Source organism: Arctopsyche grandis, chromosome 12 (assembly GCF_051622035.1).
Source record: "Arctopsyche grandis isolate Sample6627 chromosome 12, ASM5162203v2, whole genome shotgun sequence".
NCBI classification, from domain to species: Eukaryota; Metazoa; Arthropoda; class Insecta; order Trichoptera; family Hydropsychidae; genus Arctopsyche; species Arctopsyche grandis.
The window spans coordinates 17,787,542-17,813,727 of record NC_135366.1 but is presented as its reverse complement, the minus strand read 5'-3'; the positions used below and the strand labels follow the sequence as shown (position 1 = coordinate 17,813,727).

At 32.8% G+C, this 26,186-nt stretch overlaps 5 protein-coding genes across 6 annotated transcripts in view; 2 read left to right on the top strand and 3 right to left on the bottom strand.

The window, feature by feature from the left end:
* ash1 (histone-lysine N-methyltransferase ash1) overlaps positions 1–4,064 on the top strand; it is a 43,266-nt gene extending 39,202 nt beyond the window's left edge. The window contains exons 10-22 of the mRNA XM_077442483.1: positions 33–198; positions 279–536; positions 612–1,001; positions 1,080–1,422; positions 1,508–1,737; positions 1,807–1,906; positions 1,991–2,340; positions 2,410–2,745; positions 2,823–2,989; positions 3,071–3,173; positions 3,253–3,420; positions 3,504–3,674; positions 3,764–4,064. Coding sequence (XP_077298609.1) covers positions 33–198; positions 279–536; positions 612–1,001; positions 1,080–1,422; positions 1,508–1,737; positions 1,807–1,906; positions 1,991–2,340; positions 2,410–2,745; positions 2,823–2,989; positions 3,071–3,173; positions 3,253–3,420; positions 3,504–3,674; positions 3,764–3,898 — 2,917 coding nt within the window. The 3' untranslated portion in view covers positions 3,899–4,064. The remainder of the gene's footprint in view (positions 1–32; positions 199–278; positions 537–611; positions 1,002–1,079; positions 1,423–1,507; positions 1,738–1,806; positions 1,907–1,990; positions 2,341–2,409; positions 2,746–2,822; positions 2,990–3,070; positions 3,174–3,252; positions 3,421–3,503; positions 3,675–3,763) is intronic.
* A 3,366-nt stretch (positions 4,065–7,430) lies between these two features.
* Positions 7,431–7,940, top strand: mRpL34 (mitochondrial ribosomal protein L34). Its single transcript, XM_077442482.1, has 2 exons — positions 7,431–7,543; positions 7,712–7,940. Exons 1-2 carry the CDS (start codon positions 7,503–7,505, stop codon positions 7,938–7,940), a joined length of 270 nt encoding a protein of 89 aa, XP_077298608.1. The 5' UTR covers positions 7,431–7,502.
* Positions 7,941–7,950: 10 nt separating this feature from the next.
* Positions 7,951–10,847, bottom strand: LOC143919902 (mitochondrial outer membrane protein SLC25A46-like). 2 transcript variants are annotated; one of them, XM_077442480.1, is made up of 8 exons: positions 10,562–10,847; positions 10,307–10,468; positions 10,135–10,235; positions 9,878–10,056; positions 9,752–9,808; positions 9,458–9,673; positions 9,155–9,362; positions 7,951–9,087 (listed from the first exon to the last, which is right to left on the bottom strand). In XM_077442480.1, exons 1-8 carry the CDS (start codon positions 10,758–10,760, stop codon positions 8,785–8,787), a joined length of 1,425 nt encoding a protein of 474 aa, XP_077298606.1. In that variant the 5' UTR covers positions 10,761–10,847; the 3' UTR covers positions 7,951–8,784. The 2 variants fall into 2 exon arrangements, with proteins under 2 accessions (XP_077298606.1, XP_077298605.1); XM_077442479.1 differs by having other exon boundaries at positions 10,307–10,471; positions 10,562–10,833.
* Positions 10,848–11,804: 957 nt separating this feature from the next.
* On the bottom strand, positions 11,805–13,728 carry LOC143919901 (uncharacterized). The gene is made up of 3 exons (XM_077442478.1): positions 13,576–13,728; positions 13,332–13,493; positions 11,805–13,260 (listed from the first exon to the last, which is right to left on the bottom strand). The coding sequence occupies exons 1-3, from the start codon at positions 13,645–13,647 to the stop codon at positions 11,920–11,922; spliced, it is 1,575 nt and encodes a 524-aa protein (XP_077298604.1). The 5' UTR covers positions 13,648–13,728; the 3' UTR covers positions 11,805–11,919.
* A 2,133-nt stretch (positions 13,729–15,861) lies between these two features.
* LOC143920098 (elongation factor-like GTPase 1) overlaps positions 15,862–26,186 on the bottom strand; it is a 111,770-nt gene continuing 101,445 nt past the window's right edge. The window contains exons 11-12 of the mRNA XM_077442809.1: positions 23,704–23,888; positions 15,862–16,312 (exon numbers count right to left, since the gene is read on the bottom strand). Coding sequence (XP_077298935.1) covers positions 16,124–16,312; positions 23,704–23,888 — 374 coding nt within the window. The 3' untranslated portion in view covers positions 15,862–16,123. The remainder of the gene's footprint in view (positions 16,313–23,703; positions 23,889–26,186) is intronic.

Sequence of the window (26,186 nt, the reverse complement as noted above, 5' to 3'; positions counted from 1 at the left end):
ACAATGTGACTGAATCCACATTTCATTTCCAGGGAACTTTGCAAAAACCAACGAATACAAAGACACGAATGGGCTCCCGGACTAGACAAGTTCATGACTGAAAATAAAGGATGGGGCGTTCGAACTAAGCTTTCTATTAATAATGGAACATTTATTCTTGAATACGTTGGTGAAGTTGTTTCAGATAAGGAGTTCAAGGTATCATTTGATTGCAAAAATGTATTATTTTCATATATGATCTGTAAATGAAGGAAATTCTTATATTTAATTTGTTTCAGGATCGTATGGCGACTCGGTATGTAAAAGATACTCATCATTACTGCTTGAATTTGGATGGTGGATTGGTAATAGACGGTCACCGAATGGGCGGAGAGGGAAGGTTTGTTAACCATTCCTGTCAGCCGAATTGTGAAATGCAGAAATGGTCTGTCAATGGATTGTTCAGGATGGCTCTGTTTGCCTTGCGTGACATCAGACCTGGAGAAGAGTTGACGTATGATTATAACTTTTCACTGTTCAATCCGGCAGAAGGACAAGTATGCTAATTAAAATCTTACAATTTAACGTCATGTATCTATTATAATTATTAACAATTTTTTTTTATTTGACAGCCTTGTAAATGCGATTCCGAAAATTGTCGTGGAGTAATCGGTGGAAAATCTCAAAGAATCACTAAACAAATCGTCAAAGCGCAGCTAAAATCTACCGCTCCGATTATAGTCAATCCGCCTTCGTCTACTCAAACCCAAAATGTGCCTCCAAGCACTCCTAACAGAGTGGGTAGACCGCGTAAAGCCGTAAAAGCTAACATCAAACCTAACAGTCAATCGAGTGGAAGCTTCTCACCAGATAAAAACGATGCAGCGCTATTCTTGAAAGAAGTGCAATCAATTAATTTGACTAGCAGATTTTGGCAAGAGCCTCAAATGAAACCGTTAACGGCAAAGGAAAAAGCTATGGTCAAAGATAGGCACTGTTTCTTGCATCGGAATCTAGATAAGGTATTATTCGGCTTTACTGTATAAAAATCACACATATTACGGATGCATTTATAAATGATACAAAAAATATATTTCCAGGTTAAACGAGTACGGGAACGTCTACTCTCCCATCCAGTCCTCGCTGCTACTCAACAGATCGTATCGTGTGTGCAACAGAACGCTTTCCAAATTTCTCCCAATAGTTTACTAGGATTGGCTTCGGCGAATCCTTCAGCTTTGACTCTTCCACAGAATGTAGTGACGAATCCGCAAGCTATTTCAAATCCAAGCGTTTTCCTCACTCGCTTACATGCACTCAGGGCGCCGAGGAATATTAAAACTAGAAGGCTCGCTCAAGTCGAAGATAATCCAATCCTTAGTAAACAAGCTCGTCTTGCAAACGTCTTCAGAGAGTTGTATAATGTTGTTATTAACGCCAAAGGTTTGTTTTTATCAATTTATATTATATTGTGTATGTATGTAAGTCTTGCCGATGTATTAATAATATTTATATTGTAATTTTCCAGATGAAAGAAATGAGATTATATGTACTCCACTTTTGAAAAAGAAAGCAGCTAAAAATAGTGAAGCTTTAGTATTAACAATAGACTTGTCAACGATTGAATCCAATATTGAAACCGGACATTATAAGAATGTAAACGTTTTTGATTCTCATTTCAATTCATTTTTTGCCGGAATAACTAAAACTTGTGGTAGGACGTCCACATTTGGCACCATTGCTCTACAATTAAAAAAGGTAATTTCCATTACTAGTATCAATTAATCTTATTAGAATGTATATGTTTAACGATGTTGATTTTTACAGATTTACAACAATATAAAGATAGACTTTGCAGAACAGTTAATGGAAATTTTGGGACCTCAAGAACCGTTGCCCCAAGGATTTTTACAGAAACGCAAACAAGGTTTGTTTTTTGTCATTCAATCTATTATACTAATTTTATTGTTATTTAATACTTTAATAATAACAAAAAAAAATCGTTTTTTAGAGGAAGTAATCATGTGTGTTTGCGGATTACATTTCGAAGAAGGTCTGATGGTTCAGTGCGGGGGCGAAGGAGACCAACAATCGGGTAATTCGAGTTCTTTTGCACAATTTGAATCCACCGCTAAAACATTTGACGATGATGACGCCAACTCAAATGATACCCTAAAGAGCAATTCAAAATCAACCATTGCCACTTCCAAAGATCCACAAAAAGATTCGTCAAATGATGGTTCATACGTTGGAAACTACTCAAAAGCTGTTAAAGGCTGCGGTGTATGGCAACACGCTAGATGTATGGCCGTCACCGATATCGGTGAACCGTACTACTGTCATCGTTGTCATCCGAGACAGGTACGTATTTTTTTAAATACATTAAATAGCGTGTGTCTGTTTTGGTGTATTTTAATAATTTTTTTCTAGGTCAATTTGGAGATTCCGTTGGATGAGTATACCGATGACGGTCATCAATTTTACTTATCACTAATGCGTGGCGATTTACAAGTTCGACAAGGTGATACTGTGTATGTTTTAAGAGATATTCCGATAGATGAAAAAAATCCAGATTGTAGTGAACAAACATATGAACCGTACGTGCCAGACTCAAGGGAAAACAATAATGTCTCAATTAAAGGCAAAAGATTAGAACGGAGTAAAAAGGGTAGAACCGTGTGCGATAAAGATAAAGGAAGCAAAGACAAAAATCGAAAAAATGATTCCGGTGATCCTACCGCTAAAGATAGTGCAGATTCTAATAAGGTTTTAAACATTCTTTACTTTGATCTAATATTGTAAAAAGACTCATTATAGTACTTGTGTTTTTGTAAATCTTTCAGGACAATGTTCGTAAGCATACGTATAAGACAATCGGTGCTATTAGTGTTACTGAGTTGGACATATTCCGTGTAGAGCGTCTCTGGCGAGACAGTACCACTGGTCAACGTTTTGTGTACGGCCACCATTACTTACGTCCGCATGAAACGTATCATGAACCCACAAGGAAGTATGTCACATCTTCTGGATATAATTTTCTTTATATTTCATTCTGATTGTGTAGCATTAATTGATTTTATTATGTTCTCAGATTCTTCCCTAATGAAGTGATGAGAGTGCCGCTTTATGAAGCTGTGCCGATTGAATTAGTCATGTCACAATGTTGGGTTATGGATTTGAACACATACTGCAAGGTATGTTATTGATTGGTTCAATTGATTCAAAGTTTGCATTGAAAATGGAGCATAATATAATGAAATTATTATTTCTCAGGGACGTCCATTAGCTGCCAACGAAGAACACGTTTACATCTGTGAATTGAGAGTCGATAAATACGCTCGTCTTTTCACGAAAATTTCAAAACCCAAGTATCCTATATGCACCAAATCGTACGCATTTGAAATGTTCCCACAGCGGCTTAAAATCACCAGGACTTATGCGGTTTGTATTTATTTATTTTTTTGTATTTTATGTATCGTATATCTATGATGAATCGATTGTGACCGTTTTTATTGTGATTGTAGCCTCATGAAGTTTCACCGTCGCTTCTGAAGAATAGGACGCGCAAACAAGATGGAAATCCTCCGGGTCGCGAAGGGAAAATCAATCAAGAAAAAACTATCATTCCACAATATCCGGCATTGCCCGCTCCTAAGCCTAAAGGAGCTCCACTCTTGCATACTCCTATTGTTAAGGTATCATATTTGTTTACGGTAATCATATTTGTTTACAACTGTGACAATGATTGTATTGAAGTGCTTATGTTTATTCTGTTGTGTTTCAGAATCGTGCCACTCAAAAAACTCGCCTCAACGGCATCCTCTTGAAGCTACTTTCAAAAATGCCAACAAAACAACCGCTTGATATGTCGTACCTGCTAGATGGACGCAGACAAAGGAAAAAAATGATATCTTCTTGACTCACATATCCTAATTGTTAAAGAATTTCAATTACAGTGTGTTCAAAACGTTGAGCAAGTGAACATTTACTGTTAAGATTAATAAAAACAAAATTATCTATAACAATCATTAGAAAGTTGCATAAACTTTAACCATAAACATGTATAACATTCACATGCTGGACATATATAGGCCTTTTTATAGAATTCTCCTTGCATAATAACCACACATTCTATATGAGAATATATATATATATATATATATATATATATATATATATATATATATATATATATATATATATATATATATATATACATATATACATATAATGTAATCCTAAAGACATCCACCGCTCTTAAACCCTGCATAATAAGCTTGCATAATAACCACACATTCTATATGAGAATATATATATATATACACATAATGTAATTCTAAAGACATCCACCGCTCTTAAACCCTAAATGGGTGAATACTTTTCAGAGTTTTCTCTTTTTAGAGGAAAGTGTTTAGCATTTATCTGTTAAGAATATATTTTACTATAGAGAATAATATATTTTTGAACTCCTGAAAACTTGGTAAATTTTTCTCTATATCTGTTGATTTTTTTCCGCAATGGAGATTATTAGTACTCATATTTTGCGTAGGTTATATTTATTTGTAATAATATACTTAATAAATTCATTTACAACTGCAATTTATGTAGTTTGAAAATTGAAGAATAATTATGTATTTGTAATTAAAGCATTTGAGATAATCTTCTGTAAATACAATTAAGTAAATTCGTTCATAGTGAGCAGCTTATTTTTTAGATACGTATGTACATACGTTCGTAAGTCTCATCTTTTTTTTCTAATTTTACCAAAAATCACGATTTTGCCATATCATTTTACTTTTAACGGAATGAACTTTTTATCTTTTGCGAATATTTATTTATTTATTTTAATTATACTAATTTTAAACCTACGCCATTTACATATTATTTTAAACGTATGATAATGCGACTGTAAATATGATTCATACTTTATTCTACACTCACAAAGGTACATATATGTGAAGATAAATTTGTATATGAGTATATTTATGTATGTATATATGAAGATGAAATTTTTACAGTTTTATTTTGATTCAAGTGTCTTAAAAATAAATGATTGTCACTTATTGTTAATCACGCTATATATGGTGACTAATCTATTTAACGTTGTATTTAAATACAATAATGTAATTATTGAGGTACGTGTTTATGTATATATGTACTTGACATGCATTGATTGCTTTACAAATTATGTCTCAACACTTATATAACATGTTAGTTTTCCCATTTATATTATACAATTTATCCATTGTGAAATTATCATATAGTGTATATAGTTTTTAACCTTGTAATAATTTATTTTCATTTAATAAGTTTTTAAAGAATATGTTGAGATTTGATAATCTATACATATTAATATAAAAGTAAAAAAAACAACACGCCTTTAATTTTAAACTGTGTACATAGATTTTATTCTTACATATATTCGCGTAGGGTCTTTGATTACTTAAATAAATTTTATATTTATTACATTATGGCACACAAAATCTTTTTTATGCATTTATTACTCATACTATTATGTGTCATGATTATTATTATTATTATTATTATTTCGTATTTATCACGTACTTACTTTAATGTATTTCTGCACAAAATGCATGAAACGGTAAAGGGATTATAATATTATTATATTATACTTTTGTAACCTGTATCTTTTATTAACAAATAAATTGATCTAATAATTTTCGTACAAATAATTTTAAGCTTTGCTTTTTTTCGGTTTTTACAGTTTGGCTTAGTTTTAGACGTAAATGATAGATATATTTTTATACAGCGTTTTCATTTTATTTATATTGTTTCTTATGCCATTTGTTAACTTATTTAGAGAAAAAAAAAAACAGTTAGAAATACAAATTGCCTTTTTTTTATCCTTTGTTTTTGAATACTATTTTTGAAATGTTTTGTTTGTTATATTAATTTCACTTGAAATGCAAAATTCTCGGATTATTTTTATATATATATATGATATATTTTTACTTTTAAATACGTACTTAGATTATCGATTTAAAATCACTGCCATTATATGTCTGCACCATTTTAAGGAAATTGGTAATAAAATGTTTTTTGGTAGATAGGTAGGCAGCACAATTGGTACACGCTATGAAATGGTTTTTTGAACATTACAACTCGAATGATTTTCTGTAAGTGTGCTTTTAATTTTATAAAAACAAAAAATACATTAATTAAATCTACTTTTGCTTCCTTTGACTAAAAATATTAATTTGAACGTTTGAATAAAATAAATGAATTTAAGTGGGTGATGCATTAAAGATTTGGATTTGCAATATGCAGAAAAATGAATTTGTTCTTTATTCATATGCTTTGGTTCATTTGACAATATGTGAGTAGAAGCTGGTTTAAACTACGAATGAGCATGTGTGCGTGAGTAATGCAATCAAGCAGTGATACCAACTTCAACTAGTCTAACCATAAAGGACGCAAAAACGATAAACAACCACAAAAACAAATAACACTGATAGTATTGTTGCGTAGGGGTGTGTGGAGGATCCAAGTAAAAGGCCTTAGTCGTTTCACAGCATTTATTGATGATTAAGGAGATACACGTACTGGCAGTGCTCAGTTCAGAATGACCTGATATCGCCTACGTACCGCCTTATAAAGGTTAGATCTCTCAGGACGTCTAATCTGTTTACTTATTGTATAGTCACGTATTCGGATATGTATTCCCACGACATTAGGTCTCCCCGTACCGATTCTGAGAAAGGACTAATAACGGTCATTGTTTAGCCTAAATGCACTTAGAGTCCAGATATAATCCTGGAAGTAAGTGCGAGCACTTAGTTAATCCGTTAACAGATAACCCTTGAACGGTGACATAGTCTCTGGGATTCTATTCGCTTAATCCACTGCGTACGTAACAGTATAATAAAAAAAAATATCTCCAAAAACATTTTGTATTTCAGATAATTGGGCAAGTTACTCAGCACAAACCTACAAGCTATTTTAAATAATGGCTCTTCTTGACATCAGCAGAATCGTGACAAAAGATCGCCATACGAAGCCTGATAAACGGATTATTGCAATCACGCGCGCGACAATCGTTGCCACAAAAATCGCGAATACGGAATATCTGGCACTCAAGTTCTCGTTAGTACAATATTTCCGTGATTGAGTTTTTGGGTCCCAGACGTTCCATGGTCGAGATTTTAGTGACGTACGCGAGATCGCCTTTTGCGGAATAATCACCGAACCAAGAAACCTATTTATCTCTTTGTACACAAAATTTTTGTCACGGAATAGATCCATCGTCAAGTAGAAAATATAATATTTGAGGTGCATTTATATGGAGTTTTCGAGCATGCGAGCACTAACACCCTGCAAAATTTCGGTAAGAAGCTGTAATATTTTTATCTGGGTGCTCATCTACCCACTATAAATTAAAATTTCTGATTCCATATGAGCTTTTTACCATTTTCAATTTATTGAGTGGTAGCACTGATATTAAATTAAGTTGGCAACTAATTCACGTCTGTCAAAGTATTTTGCTGTATCTTTTTTAGGTTATAATGTGGGGGCGCGCTTTTACCGGAATGGCAGCCGCTGCTCAGTACGTAGAAAAAAAACAATTTAATTTATTTTCCAATCAGTGTGATTCGTCTGCACCGAGGAACATAGCCATCATCTGCCACCTAACTTTTTTCAGTGGAATATTATGTTTTCAGTTTATGTAATAAATGTCAATTAAAATGAGAAGGCAATGTAATTATAATTTCAGGCGTGCAGTAGGTGCATTTGGTGGGAACGTAGGAGCAGCATCGGATGCTGTGATCGGCGTAGGCTGGTCGCTTGTTCCGACTCGCCTTAAAATTCGGAACTACTTTCCACGTGCCAACGAAACCAAGAGAGTCAATAAACACGGTTGGTTGAAGCGTATGTCTACATTGGGCGGCCGAAAAATCATCATGAGACGTCTTCTCAAGGGCAGACACGTCCTGAGTCACTGAATACCATTAGATTATACAGTTAATTAGTTGTACATTAAATATACTTTTAATACATTCTAACTGGTGTTTTAATTTTTACTTTTACTTTTAAGTTTTAATTCAATCGCATACCTTATAAAGTTCTGTTTATTGTATACTAGTGTTTTTAGCCGGCTTCGTTCGGTATTTGTAATATAAACCGCATAAACACGGCCAATCTAATAGTAAACATTTTATTAAATTTATTTGAATAGTTTTACTTTATTTCAATTTATTTGAATATTCATTTGTTTTTTATTAAATTGAATGTCACGGATTCTGCAAAACAAACAAACAAACATACATACAAAGTCTCTTTCGAAATTATATATTAGATTACATTTACATAACAATAAACATTCAGTTTTCCCATATCAAACACAATTTAAGCATATAATCTTTATTTCATTTCTTCGAAATAAAACATACAAGACTAACTTATATAAAAAAAAAAGATTTTTACTAATAAATACATTTTCATTAAATAACACTATTCACAGCAAGAATAAATAACAAAAATCATGAACTAATTAGAAGCCATAACAATATTAAAGACGAATAATAAGAATAAAATTCAATGATTCTATATACACGTTAATAGTTTGATTTAATATTCAATCAAATGTTCAGTCAATCTAAAGAGTTTCTTTTTCGTTTACTAAAGACTTTCATTTTCAATCTGCTAAATTATATAACAGGAAGGCTTTGATATTTTAATCTTTAGCGACATTGAATCACACTAGCGTACTACTTTTGATTAAAAAATAATTGTAAATACACGTTCGAGACCATCATACGATTCAATCATGTTGAATAGACAGCAGATTTAGTTGATCAAGTACCGTTGTTGGCTGTACAGTGATTGTTGCGACGAAGAAGCTGTAAGTGCTGGCTTAGGAACAGCTGGTTTTAATAGATTAGAAATTTCAGCTATTAACCATCGCGTGACTTTAATGACAGCAATGTGAACTGCAAATTGTAAAGCAAGAGCCCCCAATCCTTTGTATAGACCTAAGAAACCTTCTTGACTCATTATAGTTTGGTAACAATCGAGGAATCCTTCATATCCAGTAAGTACGGGTAAAACAGAATGTCCCGTATCCAAGTCGTCAATAATAGTCCGTGTTCCCTATAATAAATAATGAAATCGTTAATATTTAAAATTAAATTTATTACTTATCGTAACCATGACAAACCTGTAGATAGAGACGATGAATTATTGTTTCCACAGGGAAAAATATAATTTCGCTCATAATGATGGCCGTCAACGAAGCATTAACATCAATGTCTACAGCAGAAAGGTCGTTGGTTTCATCTTTGTTTTTAGAATACGTATTTCTCAGATCGTCAATGTGACGTTGCCTGAACTTCAATATCTGACCAAAAAGTCCACGAAGGCCGACTCTGTTTGTGAAAGGAAGCAAATATAATACTTTTTATAATGTAATACACATACATAGTGATATTAAAAATCAATTTTTATAATGTAATACACTAACAGCACAACATGTTTGGCAACACCCATAGCGACAGTCGGCATTACAATACCCCAAATTGGTACCATTCTTCCTTTACTAGGAGCACCCCATGACAATAATCTCAATGCACCGTCTTTGAAAACATCAAAAAATCCAGGTTTATCGCTAGCTATATCGCTTTGGACTGTTTCTACAAAGCTAGCGCAATAAAAAGGCGTCACTATAGCAATGCTAATCCTAGGAAAAAATATATAATCATATTATTTTAAAAATATATACACATATGTTGAATATAAACTTGATATTAACACTTACGCTTTGAGGAGAATATGCCGACAAGTTTGTATTAGTGACTTGCAATTATTAATGTCTCTAAAACATAATATAAAAAATTAAAACATTTAAGTATAATTATTGCTACACTCAAATGTCTGTACTTACTTTGGCCATGCGGTTACTTTAAAAATACAATCTTCAACTGCTAACGAAACTCCTTTCACCATGCAAACTGATCCGATACCTTTCCAAAGTGTTGTAAGTCCTTGACGTCCATGAAGATGAATTACAGTTGGAAGTAACGTTACAGGCACAATGTGGTATTTTTTAGATGTGTTGTGGACCTAAAAATAAATCACTATTACATAAATTCTGCACAGTATAAAAGAAAAATTAGATTAAAACATATTATAAATCAATACCTGACATTGCCTTCGTAGAACTACAAAAGGATGACTCAAAAGATTTTCAACTAGTAGACTAGCCAAGCCAAGGCCATTACCCATATAACGCTTGAGGGAATCTACAAGACAAAGCAAACATACAATATATATACATGTCAAACAGTTTCAAGTATAGATATATATAAATTACCTTGTTCAGAATCCTCATCTTGCATATAATCAGAGTGCAACGGAAACGCGTTTTGAGGATAACGGATCCCTGCATAATCATTTGGCCATGCCGTCTCTAGACCGGTATGAGAATTAGCTGTCAATTGATCTATAGCTCTTCCTCGGGAAGAATGGGAAGGCACTGCTTTTACAATAAAAATATATCTTTGATGCAAGATGTGCTAAAAGATTAGTTCAAATACAAATTACTACTAGGCTACTGGATTTTATGTACCTGCGAAATGATCTTGTTCGGCATCTTCGCCCAAGGTATAAGGTCGACGAGGCGCTGTGTACTTGTTTGCCGAGATCCTCGACGAGGAGGTGCCTGGGCCCCTCAGCTGGGACATGGACCAGCTCGACCAGCTGGAGACCCCCGATTGCGAAGCTCCAGCATCGCCTCGCTGACCCCTCAATTCGTCGAAACTAGCCATCACTTACTGTCAGTGACGGCCACTAATGACCAACGAGACGACAACCGACTGACAACTGACAGTTCAAAGTATTGAAAATAAACAAGTAAAATTCCCACCATACTCCATATGAAATGTAATTTCAATTTCTGTCGTTTTACAAATATTATTATTTTAACCTTTCCCATGCGGTGCTAAAAAAATTACCCCTGCACCGGTGATTTAAACTCAGTTGACATGTAGGAATTTGTGATTTTAATAGCGTTTTATGACAGATTCAAAAAATCACAATACTGAATTCTGGAACAATACCGGCTTTCCTATGTTGATAGTATTTCCAGTTGGATACCCTTCCTAGTGAGGGCCAAACCTTACTTAACCTAACCCTGAAGTAAATAAGTGTTAGCTGCTAAGATATTACGATTACCCAGTGAAAATGTAACTGGTTATGATTTCACTGAAACTTCAAATTTTATTTTTGTTACTGGCAACTCGTTTGACGTTTGATTTGCCGGGCGACCACCGATTCTGTCGTGCGAGCTATTTAGAGATATTAAATGTCGTTTTGACATTTGTCGTGTAATTTATTTTACATATGCCGTGCCAAAAATATTATCCCACATTAAATAGCCAGTGTCCGTCGTTCAGAATACAAGTGATCAGTATAAATATTAATAAAAAGTCAATATTAATGTTTTATTTTGAGGAATGACCAGTATTACTTTTTGATTGGTATCAACATAATATTGGTACGATGTTGATAGACAATTCCATCCAACAGGCATTGCTATTTGTTCTGGTGAATGTATTTTCTTCTTTGTAAGTCCCTCTGGGCCGCCGAGTCCCAGTCCCCAAGTCCCAAATTTTCTGTCTGCTATTGACCTCGAGATCGTTGATAGTCAACATTTAACTCTAATGATGAAAGGGAATCACATAATGATCTGTGATGAAAGGGATGAGGTGTTGTATAAAATTTGACGTTACAAAACCAATCAAAATATAATTTTTTTTTAAGAATAAAATATTCAGTAGGATTATACCAAAATGAATAATTTACTACAAATTCTCACTTGTATGATTTCATAATTTTATAGACCCACTTTTTGATTCCAAATAAAATATCTTAAAACGAATCATACTGATACAAAGATAAATTGTATAAAATAGTTTATTTATATTTTCAATCATCGAATACAATTTTACTACCTTGAAAATTAACAATAGCAGATTTTTGCTTCTTTGCTTCCCAAGAAGGATGTAATTTTTCAGGTATTTCTGGAACAGATCGGTCACGTAGTCCGTTTTGTGCAGGTTTGTCGAAGTTCTTTTTGAAACGTGAAGAACTTTGTCTATCAGTACTATTTTCAGGATAAGACATCTCTGAATAACTTCTCTTGGATGGATTGGTGGTTTTTATTTGTTTTTTAGGTCTCAAAACTTCATTTCCAAAGAAAGCTGCACGTCTCATTTTTCGATTTTCTCCAATAGAAAAGCTGTCTTCGTCTAATTTATCTGGAGCTCTGGGCAAGGACATTGTCATGTATCTATCTCCTGATTCAGTGACGAAGAATGAATCTGCTGTTTTTTGTATTTGTTCATCTGATGGTATGTTATCCAAATCAATTAAATTCTTAATTTTATTGGAAATTTTTCTTTCCTTTTTTGGTACTATATATTCAGAAATATTTTCATTCACATCGTCATCGGAATTAGAAGGTACTTGTAGGTTTTTCGAACTATTCTCAAAATCTTTACTTTTTTCACCTGGTGTCATATTGAGATCCAAATCAATTAATTTCTCATTTCTATCGCATATTTTCCTGTTCTTTTTCGACACCAAAGATTCAGAAACAATTTCGTCTATATCATTATCAGCACCAGAAGACATGGGAGGTTTTTTCGAACCAATTTTAATGTCTTTACTTTTTCTAACTGACGTTACCTTTAAATCTTCCACTGTATCATTAAGCATGTCTACATGATTATCGTCTAAAGATGCAACTGAAAAATCTGAAGTCGAGACAACAGATACATTGTTAACTTTAGCAACTTTTGAAACTTTAGACAACATTGATTTCTTCTTTGTTTTAATATTTGAAACATCTATATCCAATTTTTTACATAAATCTTTGGAAACATTTGATGCACCAGAATCGCCTTGTTCATTTTCAAAGTCGCCATTTTCAGAATTATCATTGTCACTATTTTCAGAATCATCATCGTTTCCATTATTAGAGTTAACAGTATCTTGTTTATTTTTAGCATTTGAGCTATTTTCTTTTGCTTTGCGCCTTAATTTGATTTTCTTTTGTCTTACTTTTTTAGGATTCGGCTCCAATAATTCCGAAGTGGGTATAACCATAAACTTATTTTTTAAGATATCCAATTTGGACTTTAGAGCTTTATGTGAAATCATCTTGGCCATTACCTTTTCCTGAGTCACCACTGGAGTATTCATCAATTTATGCAATTCTTCATTATTTACCATTGCAAAATTAGCCACTTCATTATATTTCAATTTCTAAAATGATAAAAATTTACAAATTAAATTAATTTAACTTTCATTCCGACATACAATTTGAAATTACATACCTTCAACAGCAATATTTCAGCTACAATTGATTCAACTTTTTTATCGATTTTTTCCTTCAAAGTGTCTGCACCTTTATGAGATTTAAATTTTTTGACTTTTTTAGACAAACTATTTATAATCTGAGTCTTCGCTTGAACAAAATACTTTTTCAATTTCATAACCTAAAATGTAATGTAAACTTTTACAGTAAATTTAGAGATATATTATTCAAAATATAGCATAAGCGAAATTGCGAAAACTAACATCATTATTATACTCTAATTTAAGAGGACCCAGAGGGCCTGGAGGCCCTAAACTCTCGAAAGAACTCTCCATTCCAAAACCACGTCGTGTGACTTCAAACTAAATATATGACAGTACAGAGTACTGCTTTACCGACCATCACATTTACATCATACGCTCACAATACACGGCCATTATCGCTTAATATAAATAAACATCGTGGTGATTTTTACTTTATCTATGTACGTAATTACAATAGATGAAGTTTTGTGATCATTTTTAATAAATAAATTGATATTTATGCAATATTATATATTAAGAAATTTATTAAAGAAAAACTAGTAATATTAATAAAACCATAGTAATAAAAAGTTCAAATGTGATATTTGTTTAATATCATTCTCGGAAAAATCTACTCCCAAACTACACATGAATGTTCATACTGGGAGATATCTACACAAATGTAACGTTTGTTTTAAAACCATTTAATGATAAATACATGCTCGGTGGACACATAAATACTCATGTAAGGGTTAAGACACACAAATTTGCCAGTTATTCAAAATCATTTACTACGAAACAAAATCGCGATGCTCACATGATTACTCACACTCCATAGGTAAATCCATTCAAATGTGAAATTTGTTCAAAATTATTCAGTAGAAGAGCTGAGCTCGGAAATCATATGAGTATTCATATGTACTAGAATAAAGGCACACAAATGCAACATTTGTTTACAAATAGTAATAAACTTTTTTTATAACAATCAACCAAGAATTGTAAATAGGTTTTTGAGCTTTATTTTCATATTATGCTGAACAGGGCATCCAGTGGTGTTACCCTAATTCTTTTCATGGGTTTCCGGAAACCCGTTGTTAGAAATCTAAAAATTCATATAATTTTTGTCAAAAGTTATAAAAATATTGAAAATTGTTTTCGACGGTTACAAATTCGAAAAGCTCGCAATCGATTACATAGCAGGAAAAGAGAAAATACCTTTTTTCCGTTATGCACAAGCAAAATTATCTGTTAGCCGTTCAATGTGACTGCAGTCTGCACTCCGTATTATCCTTCCTAGTAAAAGTCAAAGAGAAGCTTGAAAAAGTAGATGTAGATTTATACCAAATAATAATTAATATAGTTCGTAAATTATATATTATATTATCTAAATATTTGAAATTAATCAATTCAATAATTAATTTCAAATATTAATATTTTCGAGTATTTTATAAAAGTATATTTGCATGTTTTTATGCTTCTAAAGATTCTTTTATACATATATGGTATGATTTTATGTTTTTAAAGTTCATTTTACTTTAGATTTGAGATTTTAGAAGACTGCGAACACTTACTTGAAGAGTGTCAAAAATTAATATTAGCAACGTAAAAAAAATCAAATTACACTATTGAATTCAAATTTAAGAGCTAGTGGATTTATAAAATTCCGGAGAGGTCTACCGTGAGGCGACCCATGTTGACGCAGACCGCAACGTGTGTACGAAGATTCGCCTTAAGGTCGAAGCGCATACAGGTCGCCTCACGTCGAAGCAAATTCTGTTCGTTCTCCTCAAGGCGGATACCCCCTCTCCATTATTCTCTCTCCGTTGTCGCCATGCCACTGCTCGCACCGCACTATCACTACTGAGAATTGACCTAAAGTCGTAACTTCGCGACATATCGGAGAGGCGTACCGGAGCGTGTGTAGCCTCACTACAATTTCAGGTCGACCGAAAGGAATACCTCAAGGTCTACCGCAAGGAATACCTCTCCGGAATTCCGGATCGTCTATAGCCCCCTTAACGACGAGTCGACGAATCGATTTTAATTTTTTCCATTTTTCGACTTTCCATCAAGTCACCTTCCTTGCAGTGCCAGTCACCGATTTTCATGATATATATTAAATATTAAATATTTTAATAATAAATAAATTTTTATAATTTTTTATCATATGTATGTATAAGAATAAAATTAATAAATTAAATAAATAATATGATTCCTATTAAAACTATTCGGAGCACGGAGCGGAGTTGGAGCAAGTACTGAGGTGTCAAAAAAGTGGTTGCTCCAGATCTCTGATTATAACAGACCTAAGATGTTTTGTGAACATAATTCATAAACAATAAAAATCATTTCAAAATCAAAATAGCACCCCAACCATTAGTTTTTTTAATCTAAAAAATAGCATCATTATGTATGTATCTAGCTTAGGTTGAACATACATACATAATTTAATTCCTTATTAATCTATCAATTATCAATTCTTCCCCCTCAAATCAGAAAACAGAAAATTAAGAAAAAGATACAATTAAAATCCAAATATTTTCGAAACATTTTAATAACAGTACTGTACAAGAAAAAAATATAATGTTCCTATATTTATTTTTTAATTGAGTGAACATATGTACTACATACATGTACTAAAATAATTACAAAATAAATTTATATGATCGATTCATTTCTTACATATACATATTATGTATGTACATATATGTACCCTATATATGTATATGTAAATATCATAGCCTCTAAGATTGGCAAAAAATTAAAACCAACGGTCATACAAAGAACATTACTTATTTTTAGACAGAGTTCTTTGTTTTTCGGCAAATTCGACAATTTTATCGTCAACATGCAACCCTTTTCGCCTCCTGACAGCATCCATGTAACGCTTGGCTCGATTAGCGCTATCAGCCTTTTCTCCAAAGTGCACGTACTCCATTTCAGTGGAAGGCGTCCAAAACGGATCAATCTCAATCGTCTGCAAATAAAAATAAAAGCAACATAAATTTAAGACGAATAGATCTTACGAACTTATCCGTTGTGTATTTATAAACTACTGTTTTAACGTCCATAATATGAAATCAAACTTCTAAAATTGAAGAATGTTTAACACGTTACAGTCCAAATGTATAGTTGGGTCGTTCATGAACATATTAGTTTGTTCATACACGAACCAATCTGGCCAGTTATAGTGTACACAAAATAAGAGATTGTCAAACGAACTAATTTATTCATGCACAAACTATTATGCATAAGTTGAAGTATTCTCAATCGTTTGTCCCATCCTCTACGTATTATGAATGATTACCCTGGGATGTAATATTTTTTAAATTAGCAGAAATGGGAATTATAGCAACGTTATAATGTGGTTTCCATATGATTTCCCTTTTAATACTTAGCGTTTTGACATCTCAAATGTTTCATACGACACCTGGTGAATCTATTAGAACCACTAAAACCAATAACTCGGGTATGAATAAACTAGTACGTTCATGAACGAACCATAGTGAACACTTGGAATGTTTGCTTGCCTACTGAGCAAAAACTGTATGCACCATTAAGCAGAACTACGTCCAAATAAAAATAAATAAATCTATAAAAGGTTTGCTCTCCTTTGCTATAAATAAATGCGAGTGATAACTTGAACTAGATAATTGATATAGACTCAACTCAAATAGCAGAACATAAATTATAATATTGTTTATTGGTGTAATTTATTGAAAGATACAGTTTTGCTACAAAAAAATCATGTTGTATAGATCTGCAGAAATGCTCACTCAATTATGATACCAGCCGCGAAACTTTATAATTCATGATGGCCTATACTTTTTTTTACAGATTCGATCGTACATTTATGTAGAATATTTTTTATGGTTGTTTAAATCGCCTACAAGCGTAACCCTAATAAATATTTTCATGAAAGGTATACCTGCCGTAGAGATTTTATCACACAAGAAACACCTGTCTACAATTTAACACATATACCTGCTCCTCGAAGCAACACCAATATTTTCAAACACATATAATAATAAAAGTTTAATATTTTATTAAAAAATATATACATACATACACACGTATGATATTTTATTTTATTTCATAGAACATGAACACTCGCCTTTACAGATCGCTCCAAAGCGACGAGTGCACTTTAAACAGATAAATACAGTAAATCAATCAATACAATATATAAACATTTTATATAAATCGAATTCATACAGACATTTTTGGAGCAAATAATCAAATTGGTGAACCTCAAGACGGTGAATAACTTAAGATTAGCAAGAGATACAGGAAAGGAGATGCCAATTTTACAAGAACCGTTTCAATGTAAAATTGGCAAACTGATAAAAAACGATCAACCTGGAGTCACAAACCAAGGTCTGGCCAGCAGCGGGACTCTAATGGGAATCGAACCCGTCACACTATGCTCGAAAGCATAATATGCTAACCAAAAGTCCACGCCGCTGATATATGTGCATGGTATATTTTAGACTGCATACATATAGTTGACTCTGTCGGCTTAGTTTTTTGAAAGTTGCCATTCTCACTTCAAAATGATCATGTTCATACGTCCAAATGATCATAAAAAATGAAAATAAAACAAGAATCCGATATGAAGTAAGCACGGTAGTAATTTACCCGGCGGGCTTATAATCCCACCCGCAATTATCGAATATACATATATACAATAATGCAATATAATACTGAGAGTTGAATGAAATTGGCTTATAGTAATACATACATATATGTACATATGTACACATCATGGCGGGGAAGTATCTTTATGATTGATGTTGATTAAAACTTGCGCTCATCACAAATGGTATTTGATGTGAGCTTCCGCCGTTGATCACTGTTTTAATTCACGTTCTCCTCACCTGTCACCTGTCACGTGTTACAGGGCATCGCACATATCATTACAGCAGCGATGCTTAAAGTTCCGTATATATTATCCAGCACTGCACGTCAACAGCTCGGAAAACAGTGATTCTATTCATGCTATACAGCACCGCTCGTTTTCGGCAGATTCATACTTGTTTTGGACGAGTGCAAGGCAAAATCGGCTTACTTGTACATTACATTGCATCGTAACGCCGAGTCAATATTGTCACAACATAAAAATTCCGAAAATGGCAACACTCATGCGTGAATATTTCCATCCATTATCGCAAAAACACCCGTTTCTGCTTGATACATTACAATGTTACTATTTTATAATATGAATAGATCGCCTCGATTGCTGCTGTTTCGGAAAGTCACATACATACATATTACAGAACATATTAACACTCGCCGCACTGTGATGGATAGCGAGTGACGAGGACTTGTATTTTATTTTATATCTTCAAATATACTGAATGCAGGGTCTTCATATTTTATGTATTCTTCATCAAAAGCTTTATGATTCGAATGATGTCATTACGAAATAAAAACATTGATCAATATCATCAGAAATAATTATTTTCGCGGGAAGTCTCTTGTACACGTGCGCGTACAATGACGGCTCTGCTTCAACCATTATTTTTTTCTTTTCTTGGTCTTATTTTATATAATTCGACGTTTGATACATGATACAATGATTTTTACTCTTCCATGTTTTAATACAACTTCGCAGAGTTTGCATTATTTGAACTTAAAACACACATTTTTAACTGGGCGCTTGGCGTCCAGATTAGTAGCTAGAGGGTTTTTTTGGCACAGGAAGGCAAGTGCTAATGTATCCATATATGTATAATGTACTAAATAATATTTTTCGTACTCATGTTTACGTGCAGTTGCCGGCTTGAGCTGTGCTGTTACAAACGAACGTTAAATCGACATTTTTTGGAATACATATAAACTCATCTTGGTCTTGCTTACTATATAATAAGTGATTGTGTATATCGGACGTTCTAATTCCATCGATGACTCTTACGGAGAAATACTCGGCAATTCAATCTTCACACATGATAGAATCAAACTTTTGCATCGTCTTTCTTTTGGTGACAAATTGCTTTGAAATTTTTTTAAATAAATTAATTTTTGTGAAAATGGGTGTGCTTTATTTTGAATTTTAATCAAATTTGAACACCCCTGCTGAGGTCACGGAACGAGAAAGGCGAACAAACGCGTAAGAGTGGTAGCAAAGCCGTCGACCGGAAGTCAAATGAAATTAGGAGACGAGAAGAGGCTGGCACGGAGACACTAAACCACAACCAAAAAGAAACACACACGCACGCAACTTACAAACTAAATATACATATACATACATACATAGATTAAAATTCTATCGCACATAAATATTCCAGAGGATATATGTATGTACATATGTATTAGAGGATAAAAAAAATCCTTAGAAAAAATTGGGTTTTCGTCCGCTCTTATTTATAGATGAAAAAAATAACATAAATAACTCTTAATAATAAGTAAGATAACCCACTTATAGTTTCCATAGGGCGAACTGATAATTATTATAGACGCGTCTCGAGCCGTTGTTTGGGTCCGTCTGGCCGCTATCGTATTCCAAACTATCTAATTTATTTTCATAAACATCGGCTACCGGTCATCAATTATAACAGAACCCATTCGGAAGCCCATTACATTCAATATCAGACCGGGGTATAAGGGTCATCTCTGGCCAATTTCGTGGAAATATTATAATGAATAATTTAACTGGAAATACCTCTACTGGGTGCCGGGCAACAATTTAAAATCCCGACACAAAACAAAAACGGAACAATTTCAATGAAAAGCAATCTTATTTAAACTCATTCAACATCCGATCTTATATGTAAGAATATATGTATGTATGTACATATTTACCGATTTCTGCACAAGTCATCAACCAGCGAATATCATCATGTATGTATGTATATCTGATATGGTTCCACGAACTAAAGTTCACGGGCAAAACGCTCACCGACATAATGTACGCGCTAAAAGCTTCAAACGTCAGAACGTTCGCGGGTAAAATATTCATACGAAATAACTTTAATTAACGTTTTTGAGCTCTCTTTCCTATTATGCTGTACATTAACATTAGAATAATATAATTACTAACAAAAATAAAATAAAATTGTAAAATAGAAAATGATCAGTAGCTATTAAAATAGATATAAGATGCATTGTAAACATAATTTAGAAATAATAAAAACATTTAAAAACACGATCCTTTCACATATACACATAGGTATATTAAATAGAAAAGTCCAATCGAAATTTATTCACTAAGTACAGACTCTATCATAAGGATTTTCATTTTTTTCATATCAATAAGGAAATAATAATGAAAATTTTATACTTTGTTTTTTATATTCAGGTAAACTCGTTTTTTTTGGATAATTCAAAACCGAAAACTGTTTGTCACAGTCTGTTTTTTTAATAAACCTCAAACACGATGTTCTAACCAATCATAAGTTTGCTACTACCAAGTTATGTAACTGAACTGAGGTAATAATTGTATTTGAATACATATTCAGTTCTACACATGCATTTACATCTTACTATTATTTCTTGTTTTTGTTATTGAACCATATTTTAGGTATTCAGTTAAATCTAAATATAGTATTCAGTTAAATCTAAATATAGTATTCAGTTAAATCTAAATATAGTATTCAGTTAAATCTAAATATAGTATTCAGTTGAATCTAAATATAGTATTCAGTTAAATAAAAATTTGAATTTTATAATCATGATCTATTACAGATTGGAGAAAACTACATATTTATATGTACATATGTACTAGGGTTTCTGACCCGGGTCGACCCGGGACAGACATTCCCGGGAATTCACGGAATTTTTGTTGTCCCGTGTCCCGGGAATTTTTATCTCGAATCCCGGGAATTGGATTTAAAAAATTCTTTTAAACATACAACATTTTCACGACTGCACGAAGGGAAATAATAAATCAAATACACAAAGAATCGTAAAATATTCTCAAAAATTAAAATCGAAGAAAGAAGAAGACTTTAATTGGAAAAAAGAATTTAAATAATTCTGATTTTATACCGAACAAAACATTCTTTAAATGTTGTAATAAAAGCGAATGTATATCCTACGGTGAAGTTTCACATAATAGTTATTATGGAGCGAGTATATCCTTCTTGTATTGACGATTCCACAATGGAAGAAACTCTTTTAGATTTGGATGAAGACAAAACAATTGTGTGTTTGACGATGAATGAAGAATTAAATAAGGAGTTATCAAAGACGAATATATAAAATAACGCAAATAAAAATAACATCGACTTTATTTTATTTATTTTTTTATTTTATTAATTGAAAAATCAACAGACAGGATGTACAGAGATAGGTATAAAAAACACAAAAAGTAAATAAATAATATATGTAACACCCGAGTCCAATAATAGATTTTTACAAAAATGAAAAAGATAAATATAAGGAAAACAAATTAAAAAGTAAAGAATAAAGGCATGACAAAATATGTAGTACATTGCATAATTAAACTATAGTATTAAAATAATTGGAAAAGGTTATAAGATAGAATATAAGAAGAAATTGAAATTTACAAATATAAAAAACAAATGAAAAAGGTAAATACAAAATAAACAAATGAAATGGAAAGGAATGAAAGCTATAATATGATTAAATAGCACATTACATAACTAAACTAAAGTATAAAAATAATGGAAATATTGGAAAAATAGAATAGAAGAAAAAATGAATCAATCGGTCAAGATTCTCTTGATGTTAGACCTGAATTGATGTAGGGAAATACCAAACAGATCAACCTCATTCAGCTCTCCGTTAAACATACGATAAACGCGCTGCAGATAAAAATATTTTTGGGAATTAGTATTGAAAGGATCAAGTGAAAAGAGTGCAACGCGTCTAGGGTATCGAACTGGGATTCTGAAATTAACCTTATTCAGTAAATCAGAACAATCAAGGAAACCATTTATGAGCTTAAAGAAGAATATAGCATCAGAATGTCGTCGCCTGACAGAAAGATTGTTAAAAGAAAGGATTTTTAAAATGTCGGAAACAGTAGAATGGGTATAGGTAGGAAAAAGGTAGCGTAAGGATTTAATAAATTTAAGTTGAACTTTCTCAATACAATTAATATGGGATAAATAAAAAGGTGACCAGATAATTGAGGCAAATTCAAGGTGAGACCTTACAAAGGAAAAATAAAGTAATTTTAGTACGTAAGGATCATTAAAGGGTTTTGTTGAGCGGAGTAGGAATCCAAGAGATTTAAATGCTTTGTTGGTAATAAAAGAAATATGTTCAGAGAAATCTAGTTTATCATTGAGTATTACACCAAGATCCTTAATAGAAGATGACGTGTTAAGGATTGAATGATTTAATTGATATTGATTTAACTTTAAAAAGAAATTAAAATATACATGCTGACAGGAGAAAAAACCGATAATTTAAAAAAATTGTTTTCGTCCCTTTTAACAATAAAACCAACTTCGGCCGAAACTGAAAGGGTTTTTTCCATTGCTGGAAATTTTTGTACCAAATCTAGAATTAGACTTTCGGATTCTCATTTAAATATTTTAGTATTCTTAAGAAGCTACTTTAAATAAGTTTACTTTCATAATTAAATTTTTTCGAGTTAATAGATATATTATGTATTTTTGTAAATAAATAAATATGTTTTTTATTATATAATCAATTGAAAAAAAAGTTTTTTTACGTGTGTCCCGGGATCCCGGGAATCCCGGGAACGACCCCGGGATCCATCCCGTGTCCCGGGAATTGAAAAAGTCCGGGAAATCAGAAACCCTAATATGTACATTTGCCATAATTCTAAACACGGAATGGTTCCCGAATTCAAGCCCTGGGTTGACCTCGATTGAAAAGAATTTATTCGAAAATATTTCTGCAGTGCTGGATATTTGTGACTCCAAGTAAATCGTTTCCCACCAGACTTCACCAATTTATCTGATTTCATCATTGAAGTAGAATGGGTTTCATTATACTTCAATGGATTTCATCGATGAAACGGTTCATCTAATTGGCATAACCAAACTATCCACCATGTCACCACTATTTGAATACGATTTTAAATTTATAATCTACAATTTTATATATGTACAAGTTTAATAACATAATTGTCGCTCAGGAGTAACCCATTATGGCATCATGGGAATTATAATTTTAATTAATAAAAATATGTACCTACATACCTATAAGTGAATTTTTTTTTTTTTTTGAGATTGCTAAATTAAGATTGAGTATACATACATAGATATGTGCTCAGGTATCAAGTTTGATTTTAGTTTTGAAAGGTGAGCAATGGATATATGTATGTATGTATGTATGTGTAGGCAGGTGTCGAATACTATATAATGCGTGATATTTTCAACAAAAGCACAATAAAAATCGATAAATCAAATTGACACAAAAATGGTACGTTACCTCCCAGTGGCTGAAGACTAGCTGGAGGCTGGCCAAGCCCGAGGTCTGTTTGCGCAGCTCATCGGTGAGCCTGAAGCTCTCGACGACCGGCAGGTGGGCCACCACTTTGAAGCTGGAAGACAGCCGGTCCACTTCTTCGGAGAGCAATTTGCCGTGGCGCCTCCTCAGCACCGTGTACGTCGAGCCTGCGACAATTAAAACGAGCCGGTTTTAATTAATTGAATTAAAATCAAATCCAGAGGCGAGCTGGACGCCCCGAGTGGATGTCCGTTTCCACTGCACGGCCAGCTGCCACCGCAAAAACACGGGATGTCCGCCAACGGAGAATGTTCGTCGGTGTGCAATTAAGTCAATCAAATGCTCGATTCATTAACCTTTTAATAAAACCGATATCTATTCCCGTCTCGAACAAACATCTCCGAACATTTATACGAACATTATACGCTACGGCCAGTCGCGTAGCTACCTCATAGCGAAGTCATGCAAAGCATAAGGGCTCAATTCATATATGTAGATGGGTTTGGTGCAAACGATCGAAAAGCGCCAGACAGATTGAACCACAGATTAACTGTATAGCTGCTTTAAACGCAATTCTCGACTTCACGAATGAAAAATTGCACATCAGATGACGAGTAACCTTTCGATGTGCACAGATGCAATTATTAAAATTGAGTTGGATCTCTCTGGCGAGTTTTTAATAATTTAATAAGGAAAAATTCGGAACTAAAGTATCAGAAGCACAGAACGTATACAGGGTAGGTATGTCGGGACTTCGGGTAGATTTCGCTTAGTGTAAGTGCGAGCAGTGCGCACGCATAAGGTACACGTGTCGTAAATCTATGGTTCAGTCTGTCTGGCGCTTTTCGATCGTTTGCACCGCATCGATGTAGATACACTCAAAATTATATTACATTATCCAATTTAAATACAATAGTATAAGAAAAGTAATAAACATGATTAGTCATACACTTGTTCATATTCAAATTAATTTGCTTCTCCTTTATTTTACGACGAAGAAATGTGAAAAGGTCTAGTGGACTAGTGCTTCCGATCCCGGAAGGTTACTTCAGCTATGGGATTGTGGTCTTGGGAATTATCGATCTCGGGATCCCAATGCTAGGCATCGGGAAATCAAATGTATAAGAAAAAAAAATGTTCAATTGCATATTTTCATATTTTAAAAATGTTCAATTGCATTTTGCAACCTCCACCGATGTTTCACGCAAAAAATACTCCCATATTGGCGTTCTTGTTTTGAGAGTTTCTTCAAATTTTCGTTTCGCATCCGTGTCTAGATTTAATAAAACACATCCTACATATTATAATGTAATTGAATAAAGTAAAAAATAAACATGACTTTGGTTCATTGATCCGTTTTTTTATAAATATTTTGTACCGTCTAGTAATTATTCAACGAAACAATCCAACTAATATAAAAACTGCAATTACATTGACTTTATGTAAAAAATATCACACCTATGAATTGTATTCAATAATTAATTTTAATATAGTTTGTAGTACTATATATCGAAGAACTGGACATATAAATATTATAATAAAATTTACTTATAATAATTTACTGATAATCTTCGTACAGTCAACAACAGCGTCTTAACACAACACACACCGCGTAACGAGATCTGAACACTTGAAGATCCACAGTGCAACTGAGAAACAATGGATCATGTTCAATCCTGAATAGCACAGGTCCTATAAAAATAAAAATTTCAATATATTTCGTGGAAACGGCGAGCTGGCGTCGAAACGGTCAGAGCAAACAAATGAACTATGACTGTCATTGTATATTAAATAATGAACAAATGAAGAAGCCAGGAATGTTGCATTTGTTCGAAAAATCATTCAAAAGACTAACTTTTGAAGACAAACAATATGTTGTTAAGAAAGGTAAAATGAAAAATTATACTTCAAGATACATTATCATAATTCAAAAATCAAAAAAATATTTTTATATACAATGTACATATATTTTTTCCATATCCAGTACCTTGTTTTAAAAATCACGGCACGCCACGGATACATATGTATGTACTTACATACATTAAAATAAAGATAAATATCAATTAAATATGTAATATTATATAAATGTATTGCATACATGAATGACATCAACTTGAACTTGCTTAGTATTAAAAAGTTTGCATACGTAAATAAATTAATAACACATCAACAAAATCATAAAATTAATAACACATCAATTCCCAAAACGCTGACAGAATGAAATTTTCAAAGCAATGCATTTTCGATGAAAGAATTATAGTATGGTAGATTGGATGCGGATGTCGTCAAATATTCTCGACTGAATGAATGCAAACTTGATCGCATAATACAATATCGTGTTCAGCAAATAAAAATGACACCTGAAACTTGCAGGAATCGTGTCGACACTGTATCATATACAGATACGTATAATTTTGCGTTCTTGTTCTTTTTTTTTTATCACACTCACTAATTTAGCTTTTAGT

Bases quoted from the DNA above. Each gene is read 5' to 3' on its own strand.
- mRpL34 (XM_077442482.1), top strand. From the start codon at position 7,503: ATGTGGGGGCGCGCTTTTACCGGAATGGCAGCCGCTGCTCA. The intron at 7,544-7,711 runs GTACGTAGAAAA...TTATAATTTCAG, and splicing joins GGAATGGCAGCCGCTGCTCA to GCGTGCAGTAGGTGCATTTG.
- LOC143919902 (XM_077442479.1), bottom strand. From the start codon at position 10,760: ATGGCTAGTTTCGACGAATTGAGGGGTCAGCGAGGCGATGCTGGAGCT. The intron at 9,363-9,457 runs GTTAGTGTATTA...TTTCACAAACAG, and splicing joins GTTGCCAAACATGTTGTGCT to AGTCGGCCTTCGTGGACTTT. The intron at 9,088-9,154 runs GTTTGTCATGGT...TATTTATTATAG, and splicing joins TTCATCGTCTCTATCTACAG to GGAACACGGACTATTATTGA.
- LOC143919901 (XM_077442478.1), bottom strand. From the start codon at position 13,647: ATGGAGAGTTCTTTCGAGAGTTTAGGGCCTCCAGGCCCTCTGGGTCCT. The intron at 13,494-13,575 runs GTTAGTTTTCGC...ATTACATTTTAG, and splicing joins AATTAGAGTATAATAATGAT to GTTATGAAATTGAAAAAGTA. The intron at 13,261-13,331 runs GTATGTAATTTC...TTATCATTTTAG, and splicing joins CTGAAATATTGCTGTTGAAG to AAATTGAAATATAATGAAGT.